Raw genomic sequence first — 22,169 nt, forward strand, 5'->3', positions numbered from 1 at the left:
AAAAAAAGTTGAATTTTTGTTTTCTTTTTAATTTTCATTAAAAAACTTAAAACTTATTTAAATAAGGAAATTGCAATACAGTCTTTGCCTTGAAAGTGTATATTTTTACTCACTGGGTTGAAGGAATGCTATTTATTGGTATTTCCTTTTGTTGACACTACCAAGTAGCTGACAAATTTTCCTTTATTCTAAAACTGAAATGTTGACTTTCCTATCAGGATTTGTTTTGCCAGTACTTCAGTTACCTTTTAATTTGTTTATAATTTTACTGAGGTAAAAAGACTAAGAGCCTTCAAAAAAAAAAAACAACAAAAAAACCTAACCTGTGAGTTATTAATGACATGATTAGCCTCCAGTTGGATAGTAAATGTAACACCAAGTTCTGATGAAAAGGATTTCATTGGTGATAATGTCCCAGATGTCAAAACAATCGTCCAAACCTTGCCATTAATATCTGAAAAGGCCTAAAAGGAAACAACATTAGATACATAAAATCATCTTTAAAACAGTCAAAAAAACAGTCAAGCACATTTATTTAATTGTTGGTATTGAGCAAGAAGACAGAATTCTCATTTACAGCATGATATGCTTACCACAGCTGGATTTAAGCACCAAAAATTCAGCACATGAACTGCTGTTTTCTCTCGTAAACGTTTCTTATTTTTTGGTAGAACCAAGAACCCATTTTTATCTGAAATATCAGTCTGATTTATCCAAGAGTAAGTCTGTTGAATAGCGACTTTATAATCATCTGCAAATCTAAATGAAAATAAAATGGTAATTAAATGGGAAAATTTTAGATAACATTGTCCCCCACCAACAACCCACACCACTAAATTCAGTAATCCTGATAGAAATAAGGCATTAAACCTTAGAGTCAGTCCCCCCTTACAGAGGTTAGATATCACTTAAATATCACCCGTTATCACTTCCCATCCCTATGTTCAAACATTACATAAATCATGGCAGAGTCAGAATTAAAATGCAAGCCTCCTAACTCCTAGTTCAGAGCTCTTTGCATTCTATGTTACATCATTAATTATAAAATAGTTAACAGTATTATTGTTAAAGAAACTAAAAAGTGGGTTAAACTTTTTTATTGCATGAGAAAATAGAAAGACAATTTTTACTGAAAGTTTAGGAAACTAATTTTTAAGTTCCTTTAAAATGTGGATCTCAGTCTTCATCTATTTTTAGTGCAAGTACTAAACCAGATGATCTCCGTGATCCCATCCAGCTTATAATTTCTCTCAATAAGAGGCTATAAACACTTAAGCTTAAACAGAATGAAATTTGGTATTCTCTACCATGTCCTCACAGTAATACTGACTGTTAATTTTACCCTTAGAGAGATCAGAATTCAAAGTTCAAGTCAGGAACCCTGCACTATGTGGAGGGAATTTTATAAAAATACTGGGAGCTAGAAACTATAAAACTCTTAGAAGAAAACATAGGGGAAAATCTTCATGACATCATATTTGGCTATGTTCAATGGATCCCAAAAGCACAAGCAATAAAAGAAAAAAAAATCGATAAATTGGACGGCATCAAAATTTCAACTTTTGTGCATCGAAGAATACTATCAAGAGAGTGAAGAGAGAACCCACAGAATGGGAGAAAATATTTGTAAAGCAAATATCTGATAAAGGATTAATATGCAGAATAACTCCTACAACTCAACAACAAAACCCCCATTCAAAAATGGACAAAGGACTTGAGTAGACACTTCTCCAATGAAGATATAGAAATGGACAATAAGCACATGAAAAGATGCTCAACATCTCTAGTCATTAGGGAAGTGTAAATCAAAACCATAAGGAGGGCTTCCCTGGTGGCGCAGTGGTTAAGAATCTGCCTGCCAATGCAGGGGACACGGGTTCGAGCCCTGGTCCGGGAAGATCCCACATGCCGCAGAGCAACTAAGCCCATGCACCACAACTACTGAAGCCCGTGAGCCACAACTACTGAAGCCCGCGCGCCTGGAGGCCATGCTCCACAACGAGAGAAGCCACCACAATGAGAAGCCCACGCACCGCAACAAAGAGTAGCTCCCGCTCGCCGCAACTAGAGAAAAGCCCATGCACAGCAATGAAGACCCAATGCAGCCAAAAGTAAATTAATTAATTAAAAAAAAAACAAACAAAACCATAAGGAGATACCACTTTATACCCATTAGGATGGCTATGATCCAAAAAACAAAAAATAACAAGTATTGGCAAGGATGTAGAGAAATTGGGAACTCTTGTGCATAACTATGTGAATCTAGAATGTGCAGCTGCTATGAAAAATAGCACACTGGCTCCTCAAAAAGTTAAATACAGAATTACCATATAATCCTGCAATTCTACTGCTAGGTATGTACCCAGAAGAACTGAAAGCAGGGACTCAAACAGATACTAGTACATCAATGTTCACTGCAGCATGATTTACAACAGGCAAAAGCTAGAAACAATACAAATGTCTATCAATGTAAGAATGGATAAACAAAACGTGGTATATATACACATGGAATATTATTCAGCCATAAAAAGGAATGACATATGTTACAACATGGATTTAAGCTTGAAAACATTAGATTGTATGATTCCACTTATATGAGACACCCAGAAAGGGCAAATCCATAGAGATGAAAGTAGGATAGAGGTTACCAAAGGCTGTGGTGAGAGGGAAATGAAAGATACTGTTTCATGGGTACAGAGTTCCTGTTTGGGATGATGAAAAAGTTCTAGAAATTGACAGTGGTGGTAGTTGTACAACAATGTGAACATACTTAATGCTATTAAAATGTACACTTAAAAATGGTAAATTTTATATTGTGTATATTTTACCATAAAAAAACACTTAAAAAAATACTGGAACCAGGTAGTACTATAACTTAAGGAGTAGTGTGTGGGGAGTTGACTGCTTTTCATTTCCCACATTTCATTAAATAGAGGATTTACAGAATAAGAAAGACTTTCTGACACTGGAAGAAACATATCTAGATTATACTTAAAAGAAAACTTAAATTTAGTCTTAGAGGACTTTAATGCTGAATTAATTAATTGTATTTATTTACTGGTTTCAATACTCATTTTCATTAATAAAAAATAACATCAATTGACTGAGTCTGTGCCAGTAAGTAAGAGCAATATTTATACCACTTGTTTATCACTATCCCATGTACTCATATAAAATTAGTAGGTATTAAACACATGCTAGCACTCAATAAGGCTAATATTTTTAAGAGGAAGAATACAGACCAGATTATCTTCACTTACCTGCTATTTTGCCTAAAAAGATAGTCAAGCACCATAAAAAGTCCTTTGAGCATTATTTGAGTTGAAGCACTAATAATAGGTACTTCTATTGCCTCCTCTTTACCATGAACTGATGAGACTTTTTCTTCTTTTTGAAGGATAGCAGAAAAATGTCCCTATAAGGAATTACCATATTAAGTGTACGGGGCGGGGGAGGGAAAGAGGGGGAAAACAAAATTCTTAAAACTGTAATAAAACCCAAATGAAATATACATTGAAATTTTAGTCAAACGTTAATACACAAATGCTAACAATATATTTTGAATTCCCATATATTCTCAAATTCTCTTCAAAGACTTATTTAAATAAGAAGTTACACATTTAGGAGATTCATTACTTCTTCAGGCAATTAGGGTTTTATTCAGTGCCCTTCAAAAGCAATGAACTAAATAAAAATGTACCAAATAGTTTTTAAAAAGCTTAAAAGATTTGATATTCTTAAATGCCTGAATTATTTCCAGGGAGTACTCTGATGCTGAGAATAATATGACTATGCGACAAGCAAAAGTAAAAGAACAACTCAAAGAAAGAATACATGCTAGATACAAAATGTATGCTAACTGGCTGATTAGTTTTTACATGGCTCATAAGCTTAAATACAAATAGAAGTATGGACATTAAGACAAAATAATAAAACAGAAAAGTATGTTTTCCCAGATTGTGAAACAGAAAACCCTGAATATTGAAGCAATAAAAGATACTGGTGACAACTCTGATGTTTGACAATAAAATGTGTGTTCAATGAAAATAAAATGGGGACATAGTTAAGATAAATAAGACAGATAAATTTCAATATTCAGATATACTGTGAAATAATAGACATTTAAAAAAGTAAAATTAGTCTCCACTGAACAAAACTTCAAAGGATACAAATATATTTTTCAAAAAGAAACAAAGAACAAAAAAGACAACATGAACTTAGAAAAACATTTGGCACTACAAATTATTAATGATATTAATGAAAAACAAGTATTAAATTGTTCTTTTTAAAAAATCAAGTTCCCTGAGAAACACCTTACAGGAAGGTTACTATTCCTCTCCAACACTGGCAGACAACTGGCAATTTACTCTGTAAAACTACAGAACTTCTGAACTCCTGAAGGTAAGGCACTGGAATAAAAACAACAGGACTGAATGACATTCTACATATTGAACCATGAGACAACTCCAAGGCTACTTCTGGCTAGGTTACCTAAACAATGACAGCTGGGTTTATAGACAAATAGAAAACTAAGCAAATGGGGAAACACACACATAGACACAGACAGGTAATTATTACTTCATAGAAACCTAGAGTTGTATTAAAAATTTAATCAAGTAAGTTACATGAGATGACTATCATAAACTATGATAATATATATACATAATGATATGCACACTGAATAGTAATATAAATATGCTGAGAAAATGGAGAGTGAAGAAAGGGAAAGAGGGAGGGAGGAAAAGGAGAAAGGGAGGGACAGAGAGGAAAAGAGAGGGTGAGTATGAGAGTGTGTGTGTGTGTGTGTGTGTGTGCGCGTGTGTGTGTGTGTGCGTGTGTGTGTGTGTGAGAGAGAGAGAGAAAAGTGGGTGTGTGTAAAGGAGCTAAATCATCATCATACTTAATAGGAAGTCAATAGAGAACATCAAAAATTGAAAACTCAAAAGTAGCAGAATCCACATGTTATTTAGAAAATTGGGGTTATCAGAGGAAGCCACTACAGGAGTTAAAAGAGCCACCGAGAATGAAAATTGGGACAGAGGAGTGGCGCAAATAAATGCTTTTCTTGATAGTAGTAACTGACTTTTAAATTATGTTCATATGTTGCTGTGGTAAAATTAACTTGTAAAAAATTTAGTAATCACAATGATGAATTTCTTAAGATCAAAGGAAATTTCCTTAACCTGATTTTAAAAATAACTAAAAATCCTACAGCATCTACAGAATGAGAAAAAGTATTTGCAAATCATATATCCAATACATTGTTCATATCCAGAATACATAAAGAACTTACAGTCAACAATAAAAGACAACACAATTTCAAAACGGGCAAAGGATTTGAATATAGATTTCTCCAAAGAAGATATATAAATGGACAATAAGCAGTTGAAAAAATGCTTGGCATTATGAGTCATTAGGGAAATGAAAATCAAATCACATGAAGATACCACTTCATTCCCCCTGGGAAGATTATAATAAAAAAGAGATAATAACAAGTGTTGGTGAGGATGTGGAAGAAATTAGAATCCTCATACATTATTGATGGAATTGTAAAATGGTACAGCCCCTTTGGAAAAGTTTGGCAGTTCCTCAAAATGTTAAACATAGAGTTACCATATGGACCAGCAATTCTATTCTTAAGTATATACCCAAGAGAATTGAAAATACATATCCACACAAAAATCTGTCTATGAATGGTCATAGCTGCATTGTTTATAACAGCCAAAAAGTAGAAACGACTGATAATGGATAAATAAAATACAGTATATTCATAAAATATAGTATTATTTGGTAATAAAAAGGAATGAAGTATTGATAGATGAACCTACAACACAGATGAACCTTGAGAACATTATGCAAGGTGAAAGAAGGCAGTCACAAAACACCACATATCGTGTTTCCATTAACATAAAATGTCCAGAATAGGTAGATCCACAGAAACAGAAAGTAGATTAGTGGTTTCCAGGATCTGGGGTAGGAGGAAATGGGAGTGACTAATTGCTAATGGGTACAAGGTTTCTTTCTGAGGTGATAAAAATGTTCTGAAATTAGACAGCAGTGGTAGTTGCACAACTCTATGACTACACGGAAAACCACTGAATTGTATACTCTAAAAGGGTAAATTTCATGGCATGTGAATTTTATCTCAAACTGTTAAAAAAAAATTTTTTTTTTAAATACAGCAGACATATTGCTAAATGGTGTAATACTAGTAATACAGTCCTTTTAAAGTAAGCAACAAGATCAGGATGTCTTTTTACTGTGATGAACCATGTACTGAAAGTTTAAGCTAGCAAAGTAAGAAATGAATAAAATGTGAAGGAAATGGAAAGAAAGAAAATATTCATATTCATAGACAGGATGACTGTCTACATAGAAAATTTAATAATCTATAGATGAACCTATAGGATAGTCCAACAAAGTGATTATAAGAATCAACTACCATCCTTATACACCAATAACAACTAGAAAATGCAATTTTTGAATTATACCATTTGAAAAAGAAACAAACTTTAACTCACTCAGGAATAAACCTAACCAAAAGTACCTAAAACTTTCAAAAATTATAAAATTTTATTGAAAGATATATAGAAAGAGATAATAAATTATTAGAATTCTATCTTGTTCATGAATGGAAAAATTTCATATTGTAAAGTCAATTCTTTCTAAATTAATCCGTAAATTCAACACAATTCCAGTCAAAATTCCAACAGAATTGTTCATAGAAATTTATAAGCTAAGTCTAAAATTTAGATGGCAGAGTAAGGAGAAGAACAGCCAGGATCATTCCAAAGGAAAATCATGTGAGGAGATATGCCCTACCATGCATCAGCATTTTTCTAATGCTACAGTGATTAACAAATAGGATAACTTAGAGAAACAGAATCAAAGAACACAATAGAGTCCAGAAATAAGCTTATACATAAACGAAAATCAGATATGTGGCATTACAAATCAGAGTGAAGTGGATGGATAATTTAGTAAATGATGCTGAGAAAATCCATACAGGAAATAAAATGGATTACATATCTCACAACATAAACAAAAATGAATCCCAGGGTGATTGAAAACATTTATTAAAAAAAACTTTAACACTTTGAGAAGAAAATGTTGCATAGCGTAAGAAAAGCTTGCTTAAACTCAAATATCACAATTCATAAAAGAAAAAACAATAATACATTTGAATGCACTAAAATTAAAAAACTTATAAAAAACCACCATAAACAAACCATAGATATACGAATATACATGTAATACAATAAGCAACAAAGAATTAATATTTACCATATATAATGGAAACAATCAGAGATACATACAAATATATATTTTCAAGGATGTTCATATCAGAACCTTTTCTTATTCTGGGAAAACTGGCAACAACCTGTATTTCAACTGCCAGATTAGTCAAATAATTTAGAATATGTGCACTCACAAAAACGCTGCACTGCAACTAAAAATCATGCAAAAGAATTTCTATTAAAATAGGGAAGTATTCATATTACTAAATGAAGAGGTAAAAATAAATATGTATCATGTCAAAAATTTATGTTAAGCGAATATATGCATAGAAGAAGACATAGGTAGACACAAATCTAAAAGTTAATAATAATCATTTTTAAGTTTATGAGTTTTTTTTTCCCTCTGTACCTTTCTGTATTTTCCAAGTTTTTTCCTTTGACATATATTTTATTTGTACATTTTTTATAGAGTGCACTAATCTTAAGTGTATAGGTCACTAAACACAAGCACATACACACACACACACACACATGCACACACTTGTGTGTGTGATTTTAAGTCAGGATTCAAAACATTCCTCAAATCCCAGAAAGTTCCCTTGTGTCCCTTCTCAGCCCAAACTACTCCTTATCCCTGCACAGTGGTAACCAGTATTCTGACTTCTATTAGCATAATTATGTTTGTCTGTTCTTAGATTTCATAAAAATGAAATCATACAGTTTGTACTCTTTTGTGCTGGTTTCTCTTATGCAACTTTATGTCTGTAAGATTCATTCATATGGTTGTGGTGGCAGTGGTTCATTTTGTAAATTGCTGTATAGTAGTCTACTGTATGAATATCCCACAATTTATTTAACCCATTTTACTGTTGATATGAAAAGTCTTTAGAATGCCAAAAGTTTATGCAAAAAAATGAAAAAGTGTTATATGAAAAAATACTTATGATACATTGCACTTTAAAAATTCAGGGCAAAAATTATAAGTACAGTCTGATTAAAATATATTTTTAATACTCATATGCCCATAATGCTAGTTCATGTTAGCAACAGTTCTTACCTTTTTTGGTTCAAAAACCTCTTTAAAACTATATGAGGAAAACTATAAAACTCTGATAAAAGAAATCAAAGATCTAAATAAATGGAGAGATACTCCATGTTCATGGATAGGAACACTCAATATTGTTCAGATGCCAGTTCTTCCCAGACTGATTTACAGATTTAATGCAGTCCCAATCAAAATCCCACCAAGTTACTTGGTGGATACTGACAAACTGATTCTGACACAGAAAGCTCGGTGTCTGTGCACCGTGCCAAACTGAATCTCGAAGACAAGAGTTTTAGGTGAAGTAGAAGAGGATAGCTTTATTGCTTTGCCAGTCAAAGGGAGATACAGCAGGCTCATGCCCCTGAAAAACTGTGTCACCCAACCCCTGAGGATTTGGTGAGGGGTTTTATAGCAATAGTTCAAGGATGGGGTTGCTGACAAGATTAGGGTGTGTGCAGGGCCTGTACCCCTTTGATCTCGTCTCAGGTGGTCTCCTCATCTTGATTAGCTTCTCTGGTTCCTTTAATCTTGCCTCCGGTAGTTTCTTGGCTTCTCCTCCCTTGTCTCTGCATCCCCTCCCTTCCCTAGCAACTGTTCCAATCTGCCCTTTGGAACCCAGGGAAGGTCATGGAGGCTGGAGTCTGTTCCCTATATACAAGAAATGGGGGACAGAAAGGCTTCCATGCCCAGGAGGCCCACGGGGGCTCAGTTTCAATTCTAAGTTTATATGAAAAGATGAAAGACTCAGAATAGCAAACACAATGCTGAAGAACAAAGTCAGAGGACTGACACTACCTGAATTCAAGACTTACTATAAAGCTACAGTAATCAAGACAGTGTGGAACTGATGAAGGAACAGACAAGTATATCAATGCAAAAGAATAGAGAGCCCAGAAATGGGCCAACACAAATATAGTCAACTGATCTTTTGTCAAAGGAGCAAAGATAATCCAATGGAGAAAGGATGGTCTTTTCAACCAATGGTGACAGAGTAACATCTACATCCAAAGAAATGAATCTAGACACAGAACTTACACCCTTCACAAAAATTAACTGAAAATGGACCACAGACCTAAATGTAAAATACAAAACTATAAAACTTGTAGAAGAAAAGATAGGAGAAAATCTAGGTGACTTTGGGTTCGGTGATGAATTTTTAGTTGCAACACCAAAAGCAGGATCCATCAAAGAAAAAAATTTGAACTTTATTAAAACTAAAAACTTAACGCTCTATGAAAGACTCCGTTAATAGGATGAAAAAACAAGCCACAGGCTGGAAGAATATATTTGCAAACACATATCAGATGAAGGTCTTGTATACAAAATACCCAAAGAACTCTTAAAACTCAACAATAAGAAAACAAACAACTCAATTAAAAAGTAGGCAAAATATCTGAAGAGATACCTCACCAAATAAAATATGTAGATGGAAAATAAGCATGTGAAAAGATGCTCCATATCATATGTCATTAGGGAAATGTAAATTAAAACAACAATGAGATACTACTACATATCTATTAGAATGGCTAACATTCAAAACACTGACAACACCAAATGTTGGCAAGGATGTGGAACAACAGGAACTCTTATTCACTACCTGTGGGAATGTAAAATGGTACAATCACTTTGGAAGATAGTTTAGCAGTTTATTGCAAGCTAAACATAGTCTTACCATACAATCCAGCAATTGTGCTCCTAAGTATTTATCCAAATGAGCAGAAAGTATGTCCATACAAAAACATGCACACAAATGTTTATAGCAGCTTTAGTCATAATTGCTGAAACTTGGAAACCACCAATATGTCTTTCAATAGGTAAATGGATAAACAAACTGTGGTACATATATACAATAAATATAGTTCAGAAATAAAAAGGAATGAGTTATCAAACCACAAAAAGACATGGTGGAACCTTAAATATATACTGTTAAGTGGAAGAAGTCAGTCTAAAAAGACCACATACTGTATGATTACAACTATATAACGTTCTGGAAAAGGCAACACTATGGAGTCGGAAAAACAAAAAAATCAGTGGTTGCCAGAGGTTCAGCAGAGGAAATAAAGCATGTTGAAAGGATGAATAAGTGCGACACAGAAGATTTTTAAGGCAATGAAAGTATTCTGTACGATACTGTAACGGTAGATACCTGACTTTATGTTTTCATAACAACTCATAGAACTGTACGTACAACACAAAAAGTGTACCCTAACATAAACTATGGACTTTAGTTAAAAATAATGTAACCAATATTGGTTCAATTGTAATAAATGTACTACTATTGCAAGATGTTAATAATAAGAGAATCTATAGTATCTGTGAACATGTGTGTGGTTGGGGGTGGTGGTATATGAGAATTCTGTCCTTTTTGCTCACTTTTTCTATAAACCTATATCAACCACTTTAAAAGTAAAGTCAATTAATATAAATAAATAAGAACAAAAAGAGAAAGTAAAAACATTCTCACCTGCAAAAAACACAAAAAAACAACCCCAAACAAACACTCTTTTGAGAATAATGTAAGTCATGAAGGTTCTATCCAGAAAAACGTACAAAAGTAAATACTCATAAAATTTTGAATGTAATTTCATAAGGCTCACAGTATCCCACAGCCCACCCATCTCTATATACCCAGGTTTATAACCTCTAAGTTAAGGAGAATAAAACATGAATTTCTTATCTTTTTATTTTCCAAATTTTTAACTTTTACAATTGACAAAATATTTACAACCTAAAAATACTGACTTCTTTTAGCTTTAAGCAAAGCAATTAATTCCGTATTAATTAAGCCGTATATCCTTCAAACTAATAATGCTACTTTTTCATCCATAATTTATGCCATCACTTAAAGATTATCAAACTTACATAATAAAATAAAATTTTGAAACAATTAATTGCTACTTTTTTTTTTTTTTTTACTCTGGATTAACTATTCACTATTAAGTCATTTCTAATTCACTAAATAAATTTCACAGGTAGAAAAAAAAACTTACCTGCAAAATGGGAAAAGTAGCAGTGGTTATGCCCATTTTGTATAAATTTAAGAGCATTTCACTTCCACTCCATACTTTACAGGATGATTCATAACCCCTTTCCACAAGATGTTCAGAGTTTGCTTCTAACCAACTGGAATAAAATAAAACAATTCCATCAACCAGTATCATCCTTATGCGCACTACTTCAACGGAGCAAAGAGAAATGTGATACATTGATCTGTATTCCTTGAAGCTCTGAGCACATATATGTAGATTAATTAAGACATTTTAAAATAGCATGCATGGGGCTTCCCTGGTGGTGCAGTGGTTGAGAGTCTGCCTGCCGATGCAGGAGCACGGGTTCGGGCCCTGGTCTGGGAGGATCCCATGTGCCGCGGAGCAGCTGGGCCCGTGAGCCACAATTACTGAGCCTGCGCGTCTGGAGCCTGTGCTCCGCAACGGGAGGGGCCACGATGGTGAGAGGCCCGCGCGCCGCGATGAAGAGTGGCCCCCGCTTGCCACAGCTGGAGAGGGCCGTCGCACAGAAACGAGGACCCAACACAGCCATAAATGATAAATAAATAAAAAATAAAATAAAAAAAGACACAACTGTAGTTCCCAGAGGCTCTCATTATAAAAAAAAAAAAAATAGCATGCATGTTTCATATTGCAAAATAAATATACAGCTAAAAAAGTAAGCTTTTACTCAAAAAAGAGAAAGATGCGTATGATTCCCCATTTGTGTTTTGTGGATTCACGCTGCTTTACTTGTCTGTCTCTCCAACTGACAGTTAGGTCTTAGGAGCTTATCCCAAATGCACATAAAAGGAAATACAAAAAAGCCTAATAGGGACTTCCCTGGTGGCACAGTGGTTAAGAATCCGCCTGCCAATGCAGGAGACATGGGTTCGAGCCCTGGTCTGGGAAGGTCCCACATGCTGCGGGGCAACTAAGCCTGCACGCCACAACTACTGAGCCTGCACTCTAGAGCCCATGAGCCACAACTACTGAGCTTGCATGCCACAATTACTGAAGCCCGCGTGCCTAGAGCCCGTGCTCCGCAACAAGACAAGCCACCTCAGTGAGAAGCCCGCGCACCACAACCAAGAGTAGCCCATGCTCGTCGCAACTAGAGAAAGCCCGTGCGCAGCAATGAAGACCCAATGCAGCCAAAAATAAAATAAATAAATAAAAATTTAAAAGCCTAATAAAAAGATTATAGTGTTAAATATTAATACAAAAAAGAGAATTACTAGAAAATATATTCATTTATACACACACACACACACACACACACACACACACAGACATTTGTACCTTCAATGAGTGCTTAAATGCCTATATTATGCCAGACACTATACTGGATAGTGGAAATACAGCAGTAAATAAAATAGGCAAGGTCCTTATTCTCATGGAAATTAGATTCTACTAACAGAGACAGAAATAAACTTAGAAACAAATCCATGAACAAGAAAATATCAGGTAGTGACAGTGATATAATGAAAATAAACTGGATTAATGTAATCTAACTGCTACTTTAATTTCAATGTCAAGGAAGCTCTTCTTGAGGCGACATATATTCTAACTGAATACAAAAAGTATTCAGTCATGGGAGGATCAGGGAAAAAAAGAGTACTCCAAGTAGAAGAATACCTGGTGCAAAAATCCTCAGGTGATTAACAAATTTTGCTTATTTAAAGACCCGAAAGAAAGCCAATGTAGTTGGACCACAATGTGCAGAAAGGAATAATGGTATGAGCAATGTTAGAGTGATAAGCAGGAATCAGATCATGTTGGGCCAGGATAAGAAGTCTGGATTCTATTCAGAGTGCAATGGGAAGATTTTAAACAGAAAATTTTAAATAAGAGAGAGATAATCTATTGTAAGTGTTTAAAAGATGATTCCAGTTTATAAGCCAGAATGGATTATAAGAGAAAGGCAAAAATGAAAGGCAAGACCTATTAGGAGGCTGTTACAGTTGTTCTAGTTGAGGGATGATTCTGGGATGACAGGTATGAGATTGAAGGATTTGGGATATATTGTGTAGGTGGCATTTATAAAACTTACTGATGAATTGGATGAGGTGAGGCAGTAATCAAGGATAATACTTAGATTTTTGATTTGAGGAACTGGTTGGTACTATTTGCTTAGACAAGGAAGACAGGGGTGGTGGGGGGGAGTAGGTAGGGGAAGAAAAGGAGTGTTTTGGAAAGTTGAAATTTTATATCCAAACAGAGATAGAAAGTATAGTTGGGTATATGAAAGTGGCATTCCAGGGAGAGGTTGGGACAGACACAGATTCAGGCCTCATTTGCATTGCTTTAGGGTTATGTAAATTAAGGAGAGTGCAGAACTAGAAGAGAAATGAGGTCCCAAGACCAAGCCCTGAGGTACTTCAACATTTAGACATCAAAGTAAGAACTATCAAAAGCAACTGAGAAAGAACGAACTGTGAGGAGGAGGAAAACCAGAAGATGTCATGGAAGCCGTCTAGGAAAACACATTCCTGTGTGTCTGCTCTACTCTCACTACTTCACTTCTAACACCTCTGGTCTCTACACGTATGTGGGGTTTTTTCCCACATAAGCAATTCTCTGAGACATCAGATGGGTGTCCTATAATTCAATTCAATTTTGACACTAATTGGAGTTAGCACAGACCCTACTGGTTAAGCACTCAGTCTCACAAGACTGTCCCTCCCACCCCCAACCTCAGATGCCAGTTGTAAAAGTCCAGGTTGTCATCTGTGCTTCTGACCAAGCATCTATAAATCAGAGGCTCCCATGACCCCCTCCTCAAGTTTAAGCATTTATTAGAACAGCTCACAGAAATCAAGAAAACATTTACCAGTTTATTATATAATAAAGGATTAACAGTCAGATGAAGAGATATATAGGGTGAGGTCTGGAAGGGTCCCAAGCACAGAAGCTTCTGTCCTTGTGGAGGTGAAGTGCACCCCACTCCAAGTACATAGATGTGGTCACCAATGCAGAAGCTCTCTGAATCCTGTACTTTTGGTATTTTTATGAAGACTTCATTACAAAGACATGATGGAACATTAACTCAATATCCAGCCCTTCTCCTCTTCCCAGAGGGGAGGTGGGCTGAAAGTTCTAAGCTTTTAAACATGGCTTGGTCTTTCTAGTGACCAGACCCATCCAGGAGCCCACAAACCCATCACTTCATTAGAACAACAGACCTGTCATCCAGGAAATCCCAGGGGATTTGGGAGCTCTGTCAGGAACTGGGGCCAAAAATGAAATAGTAGAACAGAAAATGCTCTTAGTGCTCTTATCACTTAGGAAATTATAAAGGTTTTAGGACTTCTGTGCCAGGAACTGGGGACAGAGACCAATATATTGAATACATATTTTCTATTATTCCACAGAAGATAAGACCAAAACACTTTTCATAGAGGTGGTAGTCAACAGTATCCAACAATGTTGAGAGGCTAAGTAAAATAACAGAAAAATAACCTTTGCACTTAGCAATCTCTGGATCATTGGAGATCTCGATAAGAACAGTTTCAGTAGAATTATGCAGACAGCAACACTACTGGGATGGATAAGGAAAGAATGGGAAGTGAGAAAATAGAATCAGCAACTATAGACAACTCTTTCAACAAATTATGCTCTGAAATAGAAATGACAAACTTCTACATGGCAAAAATACCACAAGGAAAGACACAAGCATATAGCAAAATGGAAGGGAAAATGTTTGCAACTCTTATCACAAGCAAAGGGCCAATTTACAAAGAACATCTACAAATCAATAAGAACCATAAAAACAAGAACAAAAAAAGGACAGAAATGTCAACAGAGAGTTGACAGAAAAGGAAATATATATGGCCCTTAAAAATGCTTAATCTCACATTAAGAGAAATGTAAATGAGGGACTTCCCTGGTGTTCCAGCAGTTAAGACTCTGCACTCCCAATGCAGGGGCCCGGGTTTGATCCCTGGTCAGGAAACTAGATCCCTCATGCTGCAACTAAAGATCTCGCATGCCGCAGCAAAGATCCCGTGTGCCACAGCAAAAATCCCGCGTGCCACAACTAAGACCTGGCACAGCCAAATAAATAAATACATTTTTTTTTTTTAAAAAAGAGAAATGTAAGCGAAAAGTACACTGGGATACTTTTCACCCATCAGGTTAGAAAAAAACCAACTTTCAGATTCTCATACATTGCTGGTCAGAGTATAAATTAGTCTTCCACTCACCTATCTACTGTGTAAATTTTTAAAATACCTATCAAAATTACATGTAGATCTATGCTTTGACCCAAGAATCCCACTTCTAAAAATTTTGCTACAGATATACTCCCAGACATATGAAAGGGCATATGTTCAAAGTTATTCGTTACAGCAATAGCAAAAGATTGTAAAACAACCTCAATATCTATTAATCAGAGTCTGGTTAAATAAATCACTGTACATCCATGCAATGGAATTCTAGGCAACTATTTTTTTAAAACTGAGAAAGCTTTCTAGGTCTTGATATGGAAAGATCTCCAAAATATATTGTTAAGTGAAAAAAGGCAAGATACAGAAGAAAAATGTACATATGAAGTACAATGCCTACAGTTAACAATATTGTATTGTATACTTAAAAATTTGCTAAGAGGGTATGTCTTATATTAAGATATTATTATCACAAATAATAATAAATAAAGAGGGCAGAAGGAAACTTCTAGAGACAATGAGTATGTTTATGTCAAAAACTGTGGTGATGGTTTCACAGATGTATACTTATCTCAAACTCATCAAGTTTCATACATTAAATATTAATAGTTTTATATATGTCAATCATACCTCAATAAACTGGCTTTTAAAAAATAAAACATATATATTTTTGGAGGGGGCTGCATTGGGTCTTCGATGCTGCACGCGGGCTTTCTCTAGTTGCGGCGAGCGGGGGCTACCCTTTGCTGTGGTGCGCGGGCTTCTCATTGCGGTGGCTTCTCTAGTTGTGGAGCATGGGCTCTAGGCACGCAGGCTTAGTAGTTGTGGCACGTGGGCTTAGTTGCTCCGCAGCACGTGGGATTCTCCCAGACCAGGGATCAAACCCGTGTCCCCTGCATTGGCAGGCAGATTCTTAACCACTGCGCCACCAGGGAAGTCCCAAAAATAAAATATATTTTATGTTTAAAATGGAGAAGAAAAAAGTGTATGTATAGCATGCCATCATTTGGGTAAAAAAGGAGGGATAAGAGAAAGTATCTATATTGACTCATTTTTGCATAAATATGAACTAAATGATAAACTTGTTCAGGAAGACAGAAATTAAGCAGATGGAAGATGGGGTGGGAAAGGTTTTTACAATATAAATTTGTAAACCTCTTATGTTCTAACGTGTGGGTGTATAAACATGCAAATTTTAAAAAAAATATACTGTGAAGGGAACAGAAAAGTGCTGCAATAATTGGAACAGGATGTAGTGTCAGGTAAGGTTTTTTTTCTAAGGTAAAGAGATTCTAGATCAACAACATAACGTCTAATGAAAGGGAAATTATCTAATGTAAATTTCAATAAAATACTAAATCAGGACTTCCCTGGTGGTCCAGTCGTTAAGAATCCTCCTTCCAAAGCAGAGGACGTGGGTTGGATCCCTGGTCAGGGAACTAAGATCCCACATGCTGCAGGGCAACTAAGCCCACGTGCCACAACTACTGAGCTTGTGCGCTCTAGAGCCTGTGCACCGCAACTAGAGACCCTGCACCCTGCAACTAGAGAAGAGCCCAGGCGCTGCAATGAAAAGATCCCATATTCCACAACGAAGATCCTGTGTGCCACAACAAAGGCCTGACACAGCCAAATAAATAAATAAATAATTTTTAAAATAAATAAATAAAATACTAAATCTATTATTTTACAGTATTGAAACCTTGGTTAAATGAAACTCATCAAACCAGAATCCCACTCAAACTGTAGGATAAAGCGATAAAATAAAGCCATGGTCCAGAATTTTAAAATATGTTAATTAAAACCATGTTTAGTTAATGTTCAGCCCAATATCCTACACACATCCTATGGGACTATTAAATTATCCTGCTAAATTAGGAATAAGATTCACAATTATCAATTTTAAAAATCAGTTACGTTCACTATATTCTTTTGAACAAGACAAACATTTGGACTAGCCTATCTCTACCTTTAATGGGCAAACAACAATCCATTTCCCAAGTGGCCTGGTCAAAGTTTACTAATTGTAAAATACTTGGCACAATAAAACATGTTTTTAATACAAAGGCAGCACAAATGACACTGAAATACAAATGTTCTTACTTAATGAGGCTATAGCACACAGCTCGCAGGGGTTCATGGTCTTTCTTCCTTATGTTATTGTTAACCATACTATCTAGTTCATCCCGAGCAAACCGAAGCTGAACTTCCGTTACACTGAAACTTGCTGATTCCCGAGCACAGTCCTCAATGTTATGAGCTTCATCTAAAATGACAACCTGTTCTTTCAGACTGATATCCATCTATAAGATAAAAGAGTTTTCCTGTAAAACATTCAGCAAAATGGATTTAACAGCAATAGGCAAGATATTTCATTTAAAAATTCACACTATAGGCCAATATCACAAGTCCAGCTATATAAGCAACTGATTCTCAGTCTTACAATTTTAAAGCACTTAGGCCAACCAAATATCAGCTCAGCATTACAGTTTTCCATTTTTCACTTTCAAAATACTTGTAAACCTATCAACCAAAATAATATGTGTTAAGCGAGCCAGATCAACGTATAGCTGGTTACACAAAGTGGTATAAGGGATCTCCAACATAATATAAAAAGCAGAATAAAAAAAAAAAACCTTTAAAACTAAAATAACAACACAAGATTCAAAAGAATCTCAAAATACTAATACAATATAGTATGTATCTATTTCATTTCAGTCTCTTCTGCAACCCTTTTGAGAAGTGCTCTTTCCCAACTCCCATGTGATGTTTGCAGGACTGTTAATCTGTTAATCAAGGGACATCACCACTCTCACAATGTGGGGAGACTCAGAACCCAGGCTTGTCGATTAAATCAAGTATTCCATCCGTCTATGGTCACAGTGACTGCTTCAAGAATGGGTATGAGATCCAAGCTAGGCCAATCAGAGTAATTATGGGTGACTAATGTGAAATCATATTCTTTTTTCCAGGTTACCTGGCTGGAAAAAAACTAGCTGATTATGGTTATCTTTGTTCCTACTGGGAAGAACTTGCCTGATTACAAAGTCATCACGATAAAGAGTCAAGTATTTTTTTTTAAGCTCTGTTGAAGCTGGGTTTGTGTCAAATGCAATTGAAAGAGTCCTGACTAATACAAAATGTCACAAAGCAATTGCCACTGAGTTATTCTGATGAAATAATAATATACAGAGGGCTGTAGGTGGCTGAGAAAGAACCATAAAAGAGTAGGAAATATACTGGGGTTTAAAAGATGAGCAGGATTTGGATTTGGATACACAAAGAGAGAGTAGGGCAATTCAATATAGGTGTAATCAAAAGCAGAGATACAGGAAAGAACAAGGTATCCTCAGGGGACCTTGAGGTAAGTTTTTGAAGAGTTCAAGTTGGGAGTATGTGGCAGAGAAGGCTGAAAAGGCAGATTCAGGTCAGACTACTGATCATCTTGGGAGTAAGCTTAAGAAATATGACTTTATCCCATGAAAAAGGAGAGATATAAGAGATTTTTAAGCAGAGGAAAGATGTTATAAAAGTAATATTAAGAAGACTGACTTGGCATTGATATATACAGTTGCTCAAAGGAAAGAGACCTAGCTGAAAGGCAGCCAAATAAGAGGAAGGATAGCAGGGGTATTAAACATAATGCCTATTCATTTTAAACTTATAGAAATAGAAAGCTAATGAAAGTTGTACAGTCAGATCTAAAGAGAGGAATAACAACTGAATATATGAAGTTATTCACTTTTTGTCTTATGCTGTAACAACTGGATGTCTCTAAGAACCAGGCAGATAAACACAAATGCTGTATCCAAATTCACTTATTCAAAGTTCACAGAGCATAATTTGCATAGCATGCATATTCTCCCAACGTAAGTTCTTCAAAACACAAGATTCTTTAGATAAATGTTTTAAAATAATTCTTTCTATTCATAAAGAGATCGCTATATAAGGGTCTCAAATGGGGGTAATTTTTTGTACCCCAGGGGATATTTGGCAATGTCTGGAGACATTTTTGATTGTGACAACTGTGAGGGTACCACTGGCACCTAGTGGATAAAACCAGAGATGCTAATAAACATCCTACAATGCACAGACAGCCCACCACAACAAGGAATTATCCAGCCCAAAATGTCATTACCGTCAAGGTTAAAAAACCCTGTTACGATTCCACTTCAGTACTAGGTCCTTAAAAGTACTTATTACTTTGGAAATCAAAATGACAATGTCTAAAATTCAGTTTTTAATACCCCCTAGAATATGTTTTCAATACTCTAATCTGCTTACACATTTCCATAAATTAAATATAAAGCAAAAAATAAAGTAAAAGACATTAAAACATCTAAAAGCTTTGCATTCATCACTTATATCCCAATAGTAGGAAAACAGTTCTTTTAATTTTTACATATCTACTCACACTTTCCCTTATTTGTGCATCTAGAAGATAGTTGTAGGGACAAAATATTATGTCAGCATCTTGCATTAGTTCTCGTGCTGTGTAATATGGACATGCCTTTAGTTTTTTCCCCAAGCTGACGAATTCTTCTATATCCCAGGCCTTGCACATCCCTTGGAGAGTCTGTAATACGTGTTGATCACTAATTTTATGAACACCATGATAAAAATAGCAGGATTTTCCCTAAAAAAAAAATGCATAGCTGAAATATGAACCAATACTAGAACAGAAGAAATAAAACAAGTTTACCTCAGAATTTTAGAAACATCATTAAAGCCACAAAGTAAAGATTTAACAGAGGAGACAGAGTACATACACCACATCTATAATACAACCATTTTAAAGAACTATATTAGTTAACTCAGATAGAGCTCCAGATCAGTACAGCTGGAGATACCCCAAATTAACTTGAGAAACATATTTTTAAAAGTATGTTTGTTGTGACTTTGATCTGATTAAAGTGATATTAGACAAAAATATTTCTGGAAGGATCTGGAAGGATAAACAAGAGCAATGGTATCACTAGTTGCTTTCAAAGATGAGAACCAAGTGACTTGGGGACAGGACTGAAAGACATTTTTCTCTATAGACACTTTTGTACCTTTTCAATTTGAGCCATGAGACAGTATTACTTAATCAAATATAAATAAGTAAAAACAAAGGAAGAATGGAAAGTGGGAAGGAGGGCGGGAGAAATGTCCTAGGGGAAAAAAAGAGTATTCACTACAAAAAGTTGGAAAATACAAGAGTACCAAAAAGCCCTAAATTACCTAAAATCCCATTATACAAAGAATGTACTATCAAGATTTTGATGTATTTCATTTCACATTTCTTCTATACATATGTACTTGTGGATATATCTCTATAATGTGACCCAATTTTAAAATAATGAGAACAAAGCAAATTATCCTCAGGCACTGAGGATTAGTAACAATCTAGCCACTAAATTTTTTTTTTTAATTTTTATTTATTTATTTATTTATGGCTGTGTTGGGTCTTCGTTTCTGTGCGAGGGCTTTCTCTAGTTGTGGCAAGCGGGGGCCACTCTTCATCACGGTGCGCGGGCCCCCCACTATCACGGCCTCTCTTGTTGCCGAGCACAGGCTCCAGACGCGCAGGCTCAGTAGTTGTGGCTCACGGGCCCAGTTGCTCCGCGGCATGTGGGATCTTCCCAGACCAGGGCTCGAACCCGTGTCCCCTGCATTGGCAGGCAGACTCTCAACCACTGCGCCACCAGGGAAGCCCCCTAAATTTTTTTTTTACAAAACTGGGATCTCCTGTTTTCTCGTAGCCTATTTTATTAAAAATCCTATCAGAAATATTTTTTCATATCACCAAGTTTTTTTTCATTGTTGCCCATATATGTACACTGGATTAATGTGCCATAGTTGATGAACCAGTTTATTACTGGACATTTAGACTGTTCTCAATTTTTGCTTTATAAATAATGCTGCAATAAGAATTTTTATGCTCATTTCTAAATATTTTCTTAGTATACAGTTTTAGAAATGGCATTATGGGATCAGAGAGTATAAATATTTTTAAGTTTCTTGAAATCCATATCACCAAATTATTCTCCAGAAAATGTAAAGCATTTTACATTATCCTTTTTCCACACCTTTATCAACATTATCTTTTCTTACCTTTGCCTATCTTAAAGGTAAAAATAGAAGACTGTTGTTTTGATTTGTATTTTTTACACTTTCTAGCAAGGTTTAACATTACACTGTATGACCATTCTAACAAGTTTCAACAGTAATTTGCATACCTTCTTTCATGTACTATTTACTAATGTCCTTTGCCATTCTATTATTGGAAGTAAAAAAATTTTATTAACATGCACCAATCAAAAAATAAGATGTTTGATAAAATCCAGTCGTAGCAAAGGTGTGGCATATCCTATTAAAAGGTGTATAAAGTTAGAAGTATAAACTTCTACTTCCATTAGAAGTGCACAGGAAATTTGTCAGTAACTACCAAATAAAATTTCACCATTTAATTGTATATATACCACACTGTTTAATAGCCCCCCAAATTGGAAATAAACCAAATGTCTACCCACAGGGGATATGTTAAATAAATTGTGGCAAAAATTCATACAAAAGATATAGCCCTTTAAAAATAAGTTAGATTTGTCTATGTACTGATGGGTTTAAGCTTTAAAAATAATCTATACAGATACATTACAGAAAATACATATTTTAAATGTTTTAGAAGAATACCCACAGTAGTTCCCTTAAGGGGATGGAAAGAACTGGAAAGAGAGATCTTTTCATTTAA

General features: G+C 35.2%; 1 protein-coding gene across 8 annotated transcripts in view; it reads right to left on the reverse strand.

Moving 5' to 3' along the window:
- Window positions 1-22,169, reverse strand: part of BRIP1 (BRCA1 interacting helicase 1) — a 208,154-nt gene that overhangs the window by 116,757 nt on the left and 69,228 nt on the right. For all 8 annotated transcript variants that reach the window (XM_057536502.1, XM_057536508.1, XM_057536507.1 and 5 more), the window contains 6 exons: window positions 19,851-20,072; window positions 17,540-17,739; window positions 11,274-11,406; window positions 3,261-3,415; window positions 594-759; window positions 324-464 (listed from right to left, as the gene is read on the reverse strand). In XM_057536502.1, the coding sequence (XP_057392485.1) occupies window positions 324-464; window positions 594-759; window positions 3,261-3,415; window positions 11,274-11,406; window positions 17,540-17,739; window positions 19,851-20,072 (1,017 nt within the window). The remainder of the gene's footprint in view (window positions 1-323; window positions 465-593; window positions 760-3,260; window positions 3,416-11,273; window positions 11,407-17,539; window positions 17,740-19,850; window positions 20,073-22,169) is intronic.

Source organism: Balaenoptera acutorostrata, chromosome 20, assembly GCF_949987535.1.
Source record: "Balaenoptera acutorostrata chromosome 20, mBalAcu1.1, whole genome shotgun sequence".
NCBI lineage: Eukaryota > Metazoa > Chordata > Mammalia > Artiodactyla > Balaenopteridae > Balaenoptera > Balaenoptera acutorostrata.